The sequence below is a fragment of the Osmerus mordax genome, chromosome 14 (assembly GCF_038355195.1).
Source record: "Osmerus mordax isolate fOsmMor3 chromosome 14, fOsmMor3.pri, whole genome shotgun sequence".
Classification (NCBI taxonomy): domain Eukaryota; kingdom Metazoa; phylum Chordata; class Actinopteri; order Osmeriformes; family Osmeridae; genus Osmerus; species Osmerus mordax.
The window spans coordinates 13,067,184-13,083,423 of record NC_090063.1 but is presented as its reverse complement, the minus strand read 5'-3'; the positions used below and the strand labels follow the sequence as shown (position 1 = coordinate 13,083,423).

Below are 16,240 nucleotides of genomic sequence, written 5' to 3'. Positions count from 1 at the left end.
CTCCTCCCCTCTCCTCCCCTCTGCTCCCCTGTCCTCCCCTCTCCTCTCCTCCCCTCTCATCTCATCCCCTCATCTCATCCCCTCCCCAGACCCCTTGTTCTCCTCGTGGAGGGATTCCCTATTTGGAACATATTTGCATTCTTCTGAAACGAGACAAGGACAAGTCTTAGCCACCCGCCATACTCCCCGCCCCCCCCCCCCCCTTCTTGTTCTTAAATGAAACCCTCAGGGAACCCTTGTCGACAGAACAGGAGAATTGGTGAGGAATGCGGCCGTGGCGATAGCCCAACCTTCCATCACGTGTAGCCCCCCCCGTGTGCCAGCACCAAAGTCAAGATGATGTAAATCAACTTCTTCTAATAAGATCCCTGGGTTGGTTCTTTTTTCGTCTTCCCCTCCCCTGTCGCTTATCCGTTTCGACGGCATAACCTTGCAAACCCGATGTCAACGCCGGGGCCTTGGAAGGCTCGGTGTGTGTCGGCGTGGCAGCCTGAAATAACGCACCTCTACCAGTCAGTGAGGACAAACACAGGTTTACACGTGCTAATTAAATCAAGACCCAATCTCACTGGCCCATTAGGCCACTTGGCCCCTTCGACATAGTATCTGAGTGACAGCCTCACACACAGCCGCACACACAGCCGCACACACAGCCTTTCACTGCCCTACTGAGTAATACTGGATTTAGACGGAGCCATGGCTTTTTGGATTTTCAAGTCTCAGTCGGGCCTGTGTGCACTTGCTTAAATTGAACCTGTGTACGGTATTTACTCAAATATCGCAGCCCCCTCCGGCAATATCTTTCCGTTTCATCATCTACAGTTTTTTCCTCTCATTTTCCACTGGCTCTCTCCCCGTCAGCCTCCCCACAAGCCTGCAGTCCGGCCAGACCCTACACGTGTTCTCCCGTTATTTACATGACCGGCGGAGGAATTGTTTGAGACACGACTCGATGTAATTTACTCGGATTAACGCTGGCCATTACCTCTCCCCCCCCCCTCCGTCCCCCGTCCCTGTCTTCTCTGCTTGGCGTTTGGTGGAGGGTGGGTGCCCCCGCTGTCCGACCCTGTCAGCCGGCCTGTGTGCAGGAAGGGCCCGGCGATGATTACGGTGTCGCTAGTCGTCAAGATCTCTCAGCCGCCCCGGCCCCGCCCTCGCTGTCCTCCCTGCAGGAGGGGTGGCAGCCAAATCCCTGGGCTTACTTCATCGTCAACTTCCTCCTCCCTGCACCGACACGGCCAACCCAATACACAACCTCACACATGTACACGCACGCAAACACTCTTTCCCATGACCTCTTCAGTTTCCTTCTGTAAGCAACCGAACGGTCGGCTTTGATCTCAAACATCATTGAATCCCGCCCCACACACACACACACGCGACTTCAGAATACACCACCCTTTACCACCCCCTCTCCCATTGCTAATGGCAAACTGTACTTTTCTCACCGTTTCACTCCCCCCCCACATCCCAGCCACACGCTTCCTTTAAAATAAGTGGAGGGGTGATGTGTGTCTCCTCGTTCGGTCTCAAGTCTTTGTTCTGTCAGCGGAGGGGAGGGCTAGGAGACGGTGGTGGGATAAGGGTGTTCAGCTGTATAGACCCAGTGGGTTTGAGAGAGAACCATCACGACTTCTGTTGAAACGGCTCCATACTCGACTGTGACGTCTGCTTTCTGACATTGAGCCAAAACGTAGTTTGGCTGTTAACGGGGCTAGTTATATGTACAGCTGTCCCTTTATTATTTCAAGGGGGAAGTGTAACTATTGGACTTCACCTCACAGTCAGACTCAGCCAGAGCCAATAGGAAGGCACATTACATCATGGAGGGAAAGACTTGACCTATAGGGAAGTTCATTACATCACAGAGGTTTAGTTTGAGCCAATTAGAAAGCCTATTGCAGCATGGCTGGGAAGGATGGCTGTGCAGGCTAGCCAGGGGTGACGAAGTGTTTGTTTATGGTTATGGGCTTAAACTCCAAGGAAGCTGGTTAGTAATGCAGATACCACACGTCAGAGAGACTGGGCATGATGTTGCTCTGTTCACAACTGGATCTGAAGAACCCAGGACTCCCCGTAGTGGGTTTCAGCATGTCTTACCTTTACGAGGAAGGACAGGTTGGGAATTATAAGAAAATGGCTCAGATGGAGGCTTTTAATGGAGTCTCACAGCGTACAAAAACAATATTTATTATCCAGTGGATCATCCTTTCGAGATGCACATTTGTGTAATATAATCAGGTTGAATATAAAATATATATAAATATATATTTTGTATACAAATATAATGTTTTTGGAGATTTGTGTGTGTGTGTGTGTGTGTGTGTGTGTGTGTGTGTGTGTGTGTGTGTGTGTGTGTGTGTGTGTGTGTGTGTGTGTGTGTGTGTGTGTGTGTGTGTGTGTGTGTGTGTGTGTGTGTGTGTGTGTGTGTGTGTGTGTGTGTGTGTGTGTGTGTGTGTGTGTGTGTGTGTGTAGAACCACTCAACCACACACCCCCATGTCTATTCTGGACGTTACCATTAAAACATTCCCTTCCTCATATTCCTCCTCCCAGATATATCCGGTCAAGGCCTTCCCAAACAGACATAGATTGATAATTAGAGGCCAATAGCTAGCAGAATAGCCCCCCTAATGTGCTTTATTCCTATAGATTTTCTGTCAGCTATGAAAAGTGGTCGTTCAAATTGGAGAGGAGGACCCATTAGAAAGCACTTTACTGGGAACTTTGAGCCGCCAGGTTGCGTTCCTATGCCCGTGTCAGCAACCAGACGTATAAAGTAGGTGCATTCCTCTGAAGGCTTAGCTAAAGGTTAATTTGATTTGTTGCACAATGTTGGTCTCAAAGGGAATCCCGCTGCATTGTTGCTCGTGGTATTTACACACTAACCTTTTACCCCGACCACTGAGCTGTGTTTCCTTAAAGAACTAATTGAATTGCCGGGCGAGGAGATACATGCTGGGGTACCAGGTTTTGGCTTATCAGTCCTTTTAGTTCTGTGTTACCCTTTGATAGCCAAGTGTTTGAGATGAGTCAGTCACATGAAAAACCTTCAGCTTGTCTTTAAAGTTTGTTTCTGGTTTACTTTGTTCCTGACTTTCTGTTCTGTTTTGAATAGAAATTAGGACTGCCTTTTGATGCGAGTGTTTTTCTTCTCTGGTATAAGGTGCATTTGCTTCACCATCTCTTCTACAGTTCAAAGGCCTTTCCTGATAACACCCTTCGACTAAGAATAATGTCTCTCCCTGTGCATTGTGGATGTTTTTTGTTTCGAGCGCCCTGAGGGGAGAGCATTAGTAAATGCCCAAGTCCAACATTATTAATCACTGTGACAACGTGACAGAAATGACCCTGCACTTTTCTATATTTTATTCTATTAGTTTTTTTCCCCCCTTCCTCTCTCCCTTCTCTTCTGAGGGTAGGGGTTCATGAGTTTTAACTCCAGAATCACATCTATTTCAGTCATTCACCCCTCAGTGCTAATATACCTGATCAAATAGGCAACACTGTGCTATTAAAATCATAGAAGTGAACCTGCATTGTTTCGGACTGGTCTTGAACTGCATTGTCGCTTTACGACGACATCATTTCCTGAGAAGCTGCCTGCGTTTTCTCTGACAGTGGTTGTTCCTCTTCCTGTCTCCTCCAGTCCTACTGTGCCCAGTACGCAGCGGAGAAGCGCGATGAGGAGAAGATGTGTGACCACCTGATCCGGGCGGCCAAGTACCGCGACCATGTGACCGCCACGCAGCTGGTCCAGAAGATCGTCAACATCCTGACGGACAAGCACGGCGCCTGGGGGGCCTCCTCCGCCAGGTAAGACGCTCTTGGAGGGGATGCTCTGGGAGGGGACGCCCTGGGAGGGGACGCCCTGGGAGGGGACGCTCTGGAAGGGGACGCCCTGGGAGGGGACGCTCTGGGAGGCGACGCTCTGGTAGGGGACGCCCTGGGAGGGGACGCCCTGGGAGGGGACGCCCTGGGAGGGGACGCCCTGGGAGGGGACGCCCTGGGAGGGGACGCCCTGGGAGGGGACGCTCTGGGAGGGGACGCTCTGGGAGGGGACGCCCTGGGAGGGGACGCCCTGGGAGGGGACGCCCTGGGAGGGGACGCCCTGGGAGGGGACGCTCTGGGAGGGGACGCCCTGGGAGGAGACGCCCTGGGAGGGGACGCTCTGGTAGGGGACGCTCTGGGAGGGGACGCTCTGGGAGGGGACGCCCTGGGAGGGGACGCTCTGGGAGGGGACGCCCTGGGAGGGGACGCCCTGGGAGGGGACGCTCTGGTAGGGGACGCTCTGGGAGTGGACCCACGCACCCACGCAATCAGTATGCAGACACTGTGTACAGAAACATAACACACAGCAAGACGGCAGCGAAACACAGTTCAGCTGTGTATAAGTCACCTGTTACTTTAATTATCCATTAGTCAAAACACAGCAGCCGTTTAAATCTCAGTACAAGCACCATCCTCCAATCCATTCGGGCTGTTTGAGGGAATCAGGCGCAGCCTAACGCAGACGTCAGGTAGGCGACCCCTGAGGTCTCCGGAGAGAGATGAGAGGTCTGGTGAAACAGCCGTCCAGACCGTTGGCAGCAGAGGAAACCCCTACCCTGAGCTGGCTCCACTGAGCAGCCAGCACAAACCTTTGCTGTTCTATAATGATGCCTGTTTGTGCAGGCTGGACGGTCCAGAATGATTCTGATTCTAGATTATTTGTTGGAATGGGACTCTACTGAGACGTGTGTGTGTGCGGCATCATGGGGGAACTCTGGTACTCATTTCCTAATTTCTTCTCTTTTGTTGTTTTTCCCATTTTCCCTGTGACGTCTCCGTCTTCACCCTTAGCTACTTCCATTCATCCCTCCAACCATTCACCCCTCCATCCCTCTCTCTCTTTACTTCTGCACTTCAGTGTTTCTCTGTTTCTAGACTTTCTTTCTCTCCTTCCATCCTTCCACCTCTCTCTCTCTCTCTCTCTCTCTCCCTCCTCTCTCTCTCTCTCTCTCTCTCTCTCTCTCTCTCTCTCTCTCTCTCTCTCTCTCTCTCTCTCTCTCTCTCTCTCTCTCTCTCTCTCTCTCTCTACACGCAACCATGCCATTAGCTATTGAGATTGTGCTCGAAGGCCCTGCGAGGCTCTCCCCATTACTGGGCTTCGGTTCGCTGGGCTATTGATGGCTTCGCTAATGGCCGCCGATGGGTGCAGGAGCCCCCTGGCATCAGGCCCGCGGGCGCAGCACAGCTTTTAATAAATCACAATCAGACCTGCGCCATTACATCAATAGCTTCGGTCAATTACCGGAGAAGGTCAGGTGGCACAGCTCCGCGCTGGGGCCCTCCCTTTGCACACGGGCACAGGGAGGAACATCTGGTGTGGAGAGCTGTCACACCACAACAAGGGCAAACACACACACACACACACACAACCATGGTTGAAAAGGTATTCATTGGTACCCGTATTGCTAATGTAAAGGATGCATGCACAAAATGCTTAAAAATAAATCTTCAGTGTCCTAGAACGAGAGAGAGTGGGGAGAGGATGTGTGCAGACGGGCACACGCACACATTTCTCAGTGAAAGTGAAATCTGGGAGCACAAAGGCTACACACAACCATGATTACGACCTTTTGTCGGCGCGGTGTAAAAATCCACATGCTCGCCTCGCGCTCCATAAAGACGTATTCCCCAAAGTTTCCATTCAATAAAGGGGCCGAAAATGAAAATATTATTTTCTCACAGGCTGATGGGAATTGTTGTTTTCCTCACGGCGGGCGTCTAATATCATGTGACACGTTGTGACCCGCCTGAATGCAATTTGTGTCTTAATATCCAGCTTACAGCAGCCCTTGCCCCAGGAGAGAAAGAGGTGTTAGGTGGTTTTCTCTCCTTGCTCTCTCTCCATCTCGCCCCTCTATTTCACTCCCTTATTTTATTTCTTTTTCACCACCCCATTTCTCTCTTTCTCTCTCCTTACCCCCCCCTCTCTGTCCACCAGTGTCCCAGGAGTTACACCGCTGCACCAAACAAAGAAAGGCATCTCTCGTGCTTTCGTCCTTCATTCCCAGATCTGCCCTCTTCTGTCACAAGGTGTCCAGACAGACAGACAGACGCAACACGCATCCACTGATCAACTCCCCCCCCCTCATGTACTTTCTTCTCTCTCTTCTGGTTGGGTGGGGTGGAGGTGCAGAGGAGGGGGGCGGGGGGTCATGGTGCTCTCTGGCTGCTTGGTGTTTTTTTGGGTCAGGAAACAAATCATCTCTGATGTACATGACACCTGAGCAAAGTGGTCGGACCAGCGGAGAGATGAGATGGAGATGATGGAGAATACCTGGCCCGTCGCCTCAGTGGGCCACACTCTCTCTCTCTCTCTCTCTCTCTCCATTCTTCCTTTATTGCATTCAAATAGGCTGACTAATGTAGCATGGAAATAAGTTATGGGTCCGGAGTGAGAGAGGGAAAGAGAACTAGAGGAGGTAGCTCTTGTGGTGCAGTGTAGCAGCTGAAATGCTGAAAGGGACCGCAAGGGTGAACTTACAGGCAAGCGTTGATGTTGAGGCATTTGTTGTGGTTATTTCACATACATTTTTACGTGGTTACGATTCGATGCAATTAACTATTGTAATATGTCACTATTATTTGCACCATTTTCTCTCCCCCCCCTTTTCCACTTTTAATGCTCAACTATTTCAAATGCACTGGCTAGCTCTTCTTATATTCTCTATTGCAATTGTGTTATCTGTCTTCCATTTTCTCTCATCCCCATCTCTCCTTTTTCTCTCAGTCCCATTCTCTCGTGAACGTGATTTCATTCCTCTCCCTCTGTCTACCCTTGTCTCTCTGTCTATCTATCTGACTGTCCCCCTCTCTCTCTCTCTGTGGGTCTACCTCTCTCTCCCTCTCTCATCTCTACTTTAAGCAGCTCGTTTCCCTCCCCTCTGCTGTGTTGTAATGGAGGCCCAGAGGGCAGAATCTCTTCAGCCCAGGGACATCCATCTCCCTCCCTCCCCCTCCGTGTCACAGCCTCAATAAAAAAAATAAAAAAAGAATACGATTGGGGGGGGGGGGGGGGGGGGGGGGGGTTTGTGAGGGGAAAAAAAACTGTGATGCTCGCTCCAATTTTTCTTCAGTAAATCAAATCTTCCTCCCCTTCACAAAGACTGATGGTCCGAGGAGGCTGTGCTCCGGGGAAAATCAATGCAAGCAAAATTGAAACAGTATGCCCCTGTATCGATCGGCAGGGCGAGATCAAAACAGACAGCTTTGTAACTGTTCCGCCGGACAGTTAGCTGACCTGTAATGGACAAACTATTGATATTAGCATTACTATTTTATCTTGTAGTATGTCATTGGTTGGGCCTCAACCTTCAAGGCGAAGGCTCCTGTAACCCAGTGTTAGATAGGGGGGTGGTTCACTTCATCCATCCGCTTAATCCTACGCTTGTGTGTGTGCTAGGTATAATCCCTTTGTGTGCAAAACAAGGGCATTGTTCTATTGTTGGACGTAACCCCAAGGGTGTTTGTGTCTTTGACTGTGGATACAAGGCAGTAGTTTGGATTCATTTTATAAAAAGTATACTGTAACGGCACACTTTACTGTCTATGTATGACATTAGAAGCAGACTGGATGTATAATCATGTTGCAAGAATATTATTCCCTCTCTTCACCCCCTCCCCCCAACGCACACGCACACGCGCGCACACACACACACACACTTGAATCCCCATCAAACCGGCAGATGCAGACAAACACACCAACATAACAGGCCTCATTACCTGCCAGGCTTTGGCCACATCATTTTAACCATGCATCATTCCCTTGGTTAATTGCACACAGTCTGTGTGCTGTGGTAGTCCCACTGAGCTCTGCCAGCTAGCATATACCACCTTGATCCGCATCTGTTTTGAGCCAATGCACCGCTCGGTACAGCTATGCCTACCAGATTGAACCTGAAGGAATAGTTGGCGGGATCTCCCAAAGCATATTTTGTGATTGCGGTCCAGACGTACAGTATAGTGTAGCTTTAGATCATACTAAAACACTGGTCTGCTCAGTGTCTGGAACCCACTTCTTATAAACGACAGCTGTGCTCGGAGTGGATAAGCAGAGCTGAATAAGGAAGTTAGGAGTCTGCTTGTCACGGGGGATTATGAGAGTTAGGAAACAAGAACATGACTGTTTACCAGTGGATGTTGGAGATGGAGAGATAGAGGCATTGATGGAGGGGGGCAGATGATGGAGAGACTGGAGGGACTGGAGAGGGGAACGAGGAGAGGAACAGGCTGGGAGAGATGGAGGGATACTCGCAGCCTCTGCCCCTCTAGTGTACCACTAAACCTTCACAGATGAGTGATTCTCCGTGGCGGTGTGTGTATAGGTCTCAAGTGCTTGTTTCTCTGATGTAGAAACGAGGACCCCCTCCCCAACCTTATCTGTCCATCATATTCTCAGAGCTGCATTTGGAAATGGAATAAACACCAGACCGGTCGTTGTAATGGATCCTAATCCAACGTCATCCTTGAGTTTATATTTGAGAATCCTTCCGAAAATCATTAGCCTATGCTTTAAGTTCCTCAACAAGCTGGCATGCAAGTTTGTGGCTTTTATAGCATTGCCAGGGTTGAGGTGCAGAAGGTCCAAATCAGAATTCCCAAGATTATTAGTTTTGTATGGTCGAAATAGGATACTAATGTTCAGCTATTTCCTCAAACTTTGAAACAATAGTTTGTAAACTATATTAAAGCTAAGATTGAAGCTAAGCTGAAAGCCACAACAAATCATATAATTTAATACATTCCTCAAAATAGATTATTGCCATTTTTACCATGTAGCCAATTCTCAGCAATGTTTTTTTGTTTTTTTTACACTAATGGTTCTGGTTTGCTTGTAAACACTTATGGCCTACGTACAAACATGCGTGCCGTCCCAGAATGCAGAGCTAGAGCAGCTGTTCTTCCACTTGGGTCTCTGCAGCCTCTTGGTAGGAACACGGCATAGTTTCCTTCAAAGCTTACTCTGAAAACCAATTAGCTCAGCGAGTAGTTTTCTCAGACGGATCTGCACGACCATCCGTCAGCCATAAACATCTTGGCATACACTCGCCCCTGTCGCCGACGGACATCTTTGTAAATGAGCATTAATCGCGGCAAGAAATCTGAAGGCGTTTGGCGTTGACATTAAAGGGACGTGATAACATGACCCTTCCACCCAAACACACGTATACCAGAGACCTTACAGTTGTTGCAAACGGACGACATTTGCTAAACCTCCCAGGAGTGGGCCTAACATCGGAGTTCTGACATGCGAACATTCCGATCCATCCGTTATATAAAATGATGTTGGTCCGCAGAACCCCTACCGTGCGGGCTGGGGTTATGGATATGAATTAGAATATGCCCTCAATGATAACATTTACCTCTGACTGTATATACAACACAGTGGCCGGGCTTGTACGGAATAGTAACAAAGTGTCATGGTGGAACGTATTAACGGTTGATGCTGTCCATATGTTAACGCAGCTAACCACTGCCCATGCAGTACGGAAATGAATGTTTTACATTCTAATGCGCTCACTCTTCAGAGGTTTGTGGGATACAGTTGAAGTTGATGGCGAGTATTTGTATTTTATCGTTTAAGGCTGCGATGGTGATGCATGGTTTTGTGAATGTAGTATTCACTTGCCTGGACGGCAAGCTCATTATTGTGTGTCCATTCGTGCGTGGACAAACACCTGAAGAGGCTTAAACCAGACTGACTGGCTGAGACATCCCAAACATATCTGCAGCGATGTCGACTGATCTGGTATCCCCAGAGCATCTTTCCTCTCTGGTGAACTTGTGCCATCCTGCGTCCTTGTGTCCTATCCTCCTGGACGTGGGACATGTAATGGAGTCCCTGTGATATTGTGAAAACAGGCTCACCATCTAAGAGAAAGACCTATTGCACCAGCATTCCCTTCCACTCACAGCCACCAGTCCTGGCCGTGTGTGTGTGTGTAAGAGTATATGTGTGTGGAGCGGCTCCCAGATTTATGAGTTTCATATACCCTTAAGAAAGTATATGGCCTTCGAGGAGCAAGGTCACGATAAGGGGGGCTGATCAATATCTGAATGAAAAGCCATTTGGTAAGTTTTTAAGGCCCCGCTCTTCCAGAATGCAATATCTGGGGAGTATCGATTGTCAGGGGCCAGTAGTTAGTCAAAGGCTATCTCCTTTGACTAACCCCCACTGTGGCGTGTCAGACCCCTACTCCCCCTCAGTCTTGATAGATTGGTACGTTCCCCAGCCACTGTAATTACACGCTGGCCCAGTGGGTCATTTATTTTGCTACTTCCACCATTTACCACAAAAAAAAATCGCCTTTATCTTTAGATTCCAGTGCTTTCCTTGCTGCGAAAGCAGAAAAGGGCCACATAAAATACCAAGTGTCTTCCGAGTGGGAAAGAGGAAGATGAGGAGGGAAGGAGGAGGAAGGAGGGCTTCCAGGGACTGTCCATTTGTATTGTCGGGATTTAGCTTCCTCTCTCTCTCTCTCTCTCTCTCTCTCTCTGTTTGTATTAAATCATACGCTTTGCATATTGTGTATATTTTAAATAGTATATGTTATAAAAAAATATATATATTATCAAAGGACACCATTTTTTTATATTCTGATTGTCAGTCTCTTCCATAATGCACAAGATTTTACAGGATTTTATTATTAGGGTCCAAATCAGCCACAGAGTGTACAGATACAGTACCGTCTCTCTCTCTCTCTCCCGCTCTCCAAGTGTAGTACTTGACATGATTACGCGGCACACACACACTCATTGTGCCATAAGTGTTGTATAATGGGCCTCAGAGGCATGATGGAGAGAGGGGAGGAGGGCCTCATGAATAGCAGACAGCCGTGTTAGATGAGTCTGTCACAGTCGTCGTCCCCGTCCCCCGTCCCCCCCCCGGTCCTGCATCATCACACACGCACGAGCCATACCTCACAACCTAGAGGGAAGGGGCTGGCGGTGATTGGTTTTTTAGCCGTCAGCCGGTCCCCCCGTACCTGGATGTTTTGAAAAGGCTCCAGATGTAATTGTGCTCGTCTAGTTTCTTTAAGGGGGTGATATCACATGACGTGTCATTTTGTTATGTGTTTCACATTATCTAATTGTGTTTTTACTTTTAAATTCGAACGTTATAGGCCACCTTTGTTGGATGTCAGAGGCTTATTGCTGATGATTCTGTCCACATGTAATAAATGGGAAGTTTCAGACTGATCGCCCCCCCTCCCCTCTCTTAAGCTTTTCACAATCTCAGACACCATTGGGAGCTTTTTTCAAAGTATTTATTTATTTTGTGTGTGTGGAGGGGGGGGGAAATGGAAATTTTTGATCGTCCTATACCAGTTTACATTTGTCATGACATCCAAGATCAGTTCTGAAGGCTAGAGGTCAGAACATTATGAGAATAGACTGGTAATGGCAAAATTATGCATCTCTGGTCCAGAGGCTAGCATCATTACTTAGCAGCGAAGGTTGTGATAGATGGGGACAAACGCATGTTGTCAAAAGGGCCGAAAAAGTAGTGTGGCTCATCAAAAACACCACTGATGTTCAATGCTTCAAAAGGATAAAGAAATGAATTTTACTTATGTAGCTTAAATAATGTTTCGTTTCATAACCTGTTTCTGGAGTACACCTTTTTACCTCGTAGTTTCAAAACATTTACTTTCGTTCAATCCTTACATTTTCCAGTGATTTTTTGCACATTTTTACTGGACATGGTTTGTTCCATAACAAACCAGTTTTTGGTTTATATTCACCCCCTCTTTTAACACAACTCTTTCTTCTCCCCTTTCCCCCTGCAAGCCAAATATAATTAGTATATCATTTCCATACCCCCCCCCTCCCTTTTTGTCACAGAATTTACACTGAGTTTAATTGCTGCTAATTGGCGGGCGCGTGATACTAAGCCGCCAGTAATTAGGGCGTATTAGCATTTTTCATTTGGCACTACAGAGTCCCAGCCAGACTGCAAACTCTCGCATGCTCGACCCACGGGAGTCCCTGAGAGCAGGGTGATGTTACAGAGATGCAATATCACTCCCTCCCTTGTTAGTTTCAACCTTTTATGGGGGGGTACTTTGCTGTTGTTATTTAATGTGGGACAGGCACATGAGTTGTGTGGATGTGTCGTTAGCACGGTTGAGCCATGCTGTGCTCCAACAGGAGGGATCCCGAGCATTCTGCCTCCCGTCCTGAGAGACGCAGAGCGCCAGCTCGGCTCATCACGAGACGGGGGGCGTCCCCACATAACTGCAGCAGGGATGCCCAATCGTGCTCAGTCGCTGCTCTCCTCCGTACTAAAAGCTCTACGTCTGCTCGAATGTTTCAGAAGATGAAAACATTGAAGGTGGAATCGCTTTAGAAAAAGGAAAAAATAAAAAATAAATGAGAGATGGATACATCTACAGTTATATGTTTGCAAGAAAAACTTCTCAACATTTGTGTTCAGAAAGCATGTATTTGATTCAAGGTATGCCTGATCTGATAGACAACATAAACCTAAAGCAATGTGTTGCATATGCAACACTGGTCTTAATTCACCCTGCAGTATGTAGTGCAGGACAGATCGAGCACCACAGATCCAAATTGATATTTGAATGAGCATCCTCAGCCTTGTCATAAACAAAAAGGATGAGCAGAGTCACATCAGGGAAGTCATCTAAGATCCCAGACAGAAGCCATTCTGCCTCACTGACCCGAAAGCTACCTTTGGGTAAAACACATAAACAACATTAGGTGCAGGAGGATTTACATAAACAACATGGAAATGGCCTGGGCCCCGCACACATCGTTTGGATGTGCGTTTATGCATATGTAGAGCATCACTTCAGCAGGACTTAATCATGCCCACATCTCCGGAAAAGGCATTTGGGTCCCGTTTCATTTTTTTAATTTGAGGCTAGAGGTACTGGAGGAGAGATCGCCGTCTTCGCTTTGACAAAGAAGTGTTCACGCCAAGGCCCTCAACATGACAAATCCTCCCCCCCCCCTGTTTCTCTCACTCACACTCTCTCACTCGTTTCCCTCTAAACACATGGTTTATGCAAATCAAATGAACTGATCTCGCAGATAACCCCCACGTTTAAGCAATTTGAAACTCGTCAATGAGGGCTTGCATTAATGAAAAAAAAAAAAAAAAAGGCAAAGGGAGAAATCTATTCTGCATATATGCAATCCTGAATGTAGTCGAATTAATCTGCACTCAAAGGTTATAAATGAGTGTTTGTCCTGGCCAAAGCGCCTTGGAAAGGAGTGATGTATGAAAGCACAACACACTCCTTCACACCCCCTGTATTCTGGGAATAAAGGTCAGATTGGTATGATTTGCATAATCTCCACCCTTTTTAATAAGACCCTCCTCAAACGGCAATATCACCTCCTCTCTGTAGAACGTCCCCATGATCCCGTATTAGAAACACATTTTCACAATCGTTCATTTCACCTCGGCAGTAAATGATCCTGCCGTTCATCCCCAATGTTGTTCTCTTATTGCTCTTGAAAAAAAAAAAAAAAGTGAAGTGCTTTGTAATTGGTTGGACCGGAAAGAGACGCTATGCCTGCATCCCGATTGGATCTTGATGGATGGCAATCGTTTGTCCTTGTCAGAAAAAGAACAATTTGGCCATTGAAATGGGAGTGCTATCAAACTTTCTGTGCCCGCTCAGGAAGAATCTATTAGCATTTTTTAACTGCGGTTGAATAGGGCGATAAGCTACGTTAGCTCCCATCCACAACTGCTTGAAGTCCCATTTATGTATAAGCTATTAGCAGGGGTTAATGGATTTGTCCTCTGTTGAAACCTAGGATTATGTTTTTTTAGAGTAAACACATCTGTGTTTGCCAGAGTATCCTTTATCCTTAAATTAAAGCAGAGTACATTTTTTATTCCCTTAACGATATGTTTATACATGTCAAATTAGATTTCATGTAATTGACAGTGTATTGACAAGGGCTCAAATGGGAGTAATTATATGTAAGAAGTGGGAATTTAGTCAATAACTGTCATATCATTGTATCATTTAAACATGTATGCCAATAGTCTTTTCAGTCCAGTGCATGGTCAGTAGCTAGCTGAGCTGAAAGCAAGCTATACTCCCATCCATGTTTGAACAGTGGTTCAAGTATTGATGGTCTTATCAGTATCCAAAGTCACATGTCATCGCCTGACATGTATCGGCTTGTAATTGATTGTGTGCTTACCACGTGGTGCTAGTGTCCAAAGACCAGGAGATTCGTAGCGTAGAGATGCGCTCCGTCCTTGCCCTCTGTGTATTGGTCTCCAAATGAGTGCTTCATGAACCAGCTAGCAGGGCCAGACTGTCACCCTGAGCACAAACGCCGGAAGGAAACCAGTTCCTTTATTACTCGACGTGCTTCTGCCACTCGGGTTGCTCTCTGTTTGTTGTAAATGGACAATTTAGTAGCACCATTTAAGTTTTGAATAGGAGGCTATGGGTAATACCCCACCATACACACGCACATACCTCCGCATGCTGCTCTGTTGATGCAAGGCCATCGTGTTTATTGAATACAATTATCTGTTTTGATTGCGCTGTTTACTCTTCAGTGTGAAGCGGTGCCGTCTTCCTTCAGAGGAGTGCCCAGAGTGCACTATTTGTCTTCTCTGTTGGTAAACCTCGTCGCATTTCAAACCTGAACCCCTGAAGTGCATCCAGAGGACGGCCCAAGGCCTAATATTATTTTACCGCTTCACATAAATGTCGCTTTCTCATCGGTTGCAAATGTGGTCCATTTTAAACAGGTTTGGAGAAATCCCACACTCTCCCCTAAGTGCTTCTTTACACACATACATTATACACACACACACAAACACACACACCAGCATGCTCACACTCTCAACATGCTTTCAAGCAGGCATAACGAGTGGGCCTCCCCGACTCCTTTATGAGTAAACTAATTACTAATTACACCAGCGGCTCGTTGGGCCCCTGCCGTCTCGGCTCTGGCCTTTTGTGATTTTAATTGTTGTTATCTTGAAGAATGGCGGCGCCGTAATTCCTCCGATGCCACCGGGGCGATGGATGAGCCGCTGAATAATTTATCACAGTGGAAACACACTCGGCATGAGTCGCGGCGCTCTCAGCGGGGGGGATTGATGACGGAGAGCGGCTTTCCGCCAGTCCGTCCTTCCGTGTGCACCCAGTCCGCAGCCCTTCATCAGGGCTGCTCTTGTCATGGCGGCTCGGCGTGGTGGATAATTACGAGGACAGGAGGTTGTTCCCCGACTTCGCGACTAATTACTCCTGCCAACAGCCGTAGCTCTGAACGATTGATGCATGTTGTGTGAAAGGCCCTTCCCTTGGTTGAGACGAGAGTAGGAGCAGTTTCATGGCGGCGTGCCGCACACAGCCTTAATAATCATTTTCTTAGATGAATGCTTCGAGTCAGGATGATGAAGAGGCTGTTTGCGCTGGAAGACTATCACAGCTGAACACGGGCAGGGTCTTTGTAGCCCTGCGAAATCTGGGCCCTCGCAGACTTCTGGTGGCACACCGAGCCAGCTCCCCAGCTCATGTCACACATGTCCCCAGTGCCCAGTATCCTTGGCAACAATAGAACAGAACACAAATATCCCTAGAATCTTTATTACTTGGGAGTCAGTTGGCTGAGCGGTGAGGGAGTCGGGCTAGTAATCCGAAGGTTGCCAGTTCGATTCCCGGTCATGCCAACTGACGTTGTGTCCTTGGGCAAGGCACTTCACCCTACTTGCCTCGGGGGAATGTCCCTGTACTTACTGTAAGTCGCTCTGGATAAGAGCATCTGCTAAATGTAAATGTACTTACTAACTATTGATTTGACCTTACAAGTTCTTTAGGATCATTCAGGTCTTACATTTTTGGTTCATCTGCAAAGCAGCCAATGGCATGGTCTTGTAATGCTTTCTAACATTTGTTATTATGAACTAGGAAGGAATGTAAGTGTTTGCAAAGGCTGCAGAGATTAAACCCCATCCAACATAATACTGCATCCTTTTCCCACATTTGTAGCAATTTTTTTTCCAGTCCACTCCAGAAGATGTGCATCAGCCCTCGCAGCCTGTTCTCTCTCTGTCATTTCCCTTGAAAAAAACCCCCCAACATTTTTAATGCAGGAGCTCTAACATCCCTGTCTTTGCTTGCGAGACGAAGAATGTTTCCTGTGAAATATTTAATAGCGACATGCTAGCTATCCCCTTATGCATCACGT

The 16,240-nt window shown here is 47.5% G+C and overlaps 1 protein-coding gene across 1 annotated transcript in view; it reads left to right on the top strand.

Annotated features, from left to right (window-relative positions):
- The window catches only part of lrba (LPS-responsive vesicle trafficking, beach and anchor containing), a 178,324-nt gene that overhangs the window by 86,014 nt on the left and 76,070 nt on the right, over positions 1-16,240 (top strand). Inside the window, exon 36 of the mRNA XM_067249692.1 lies at positions 3,648-3,814. Within this exon, the coding sequence (XP_067105793.1) occupies positions 3,648-3,814 (167 nt within the window). The remainder of the gene's footprint in view (positions 1-3,647; positions 3,815-16,240) is intronic.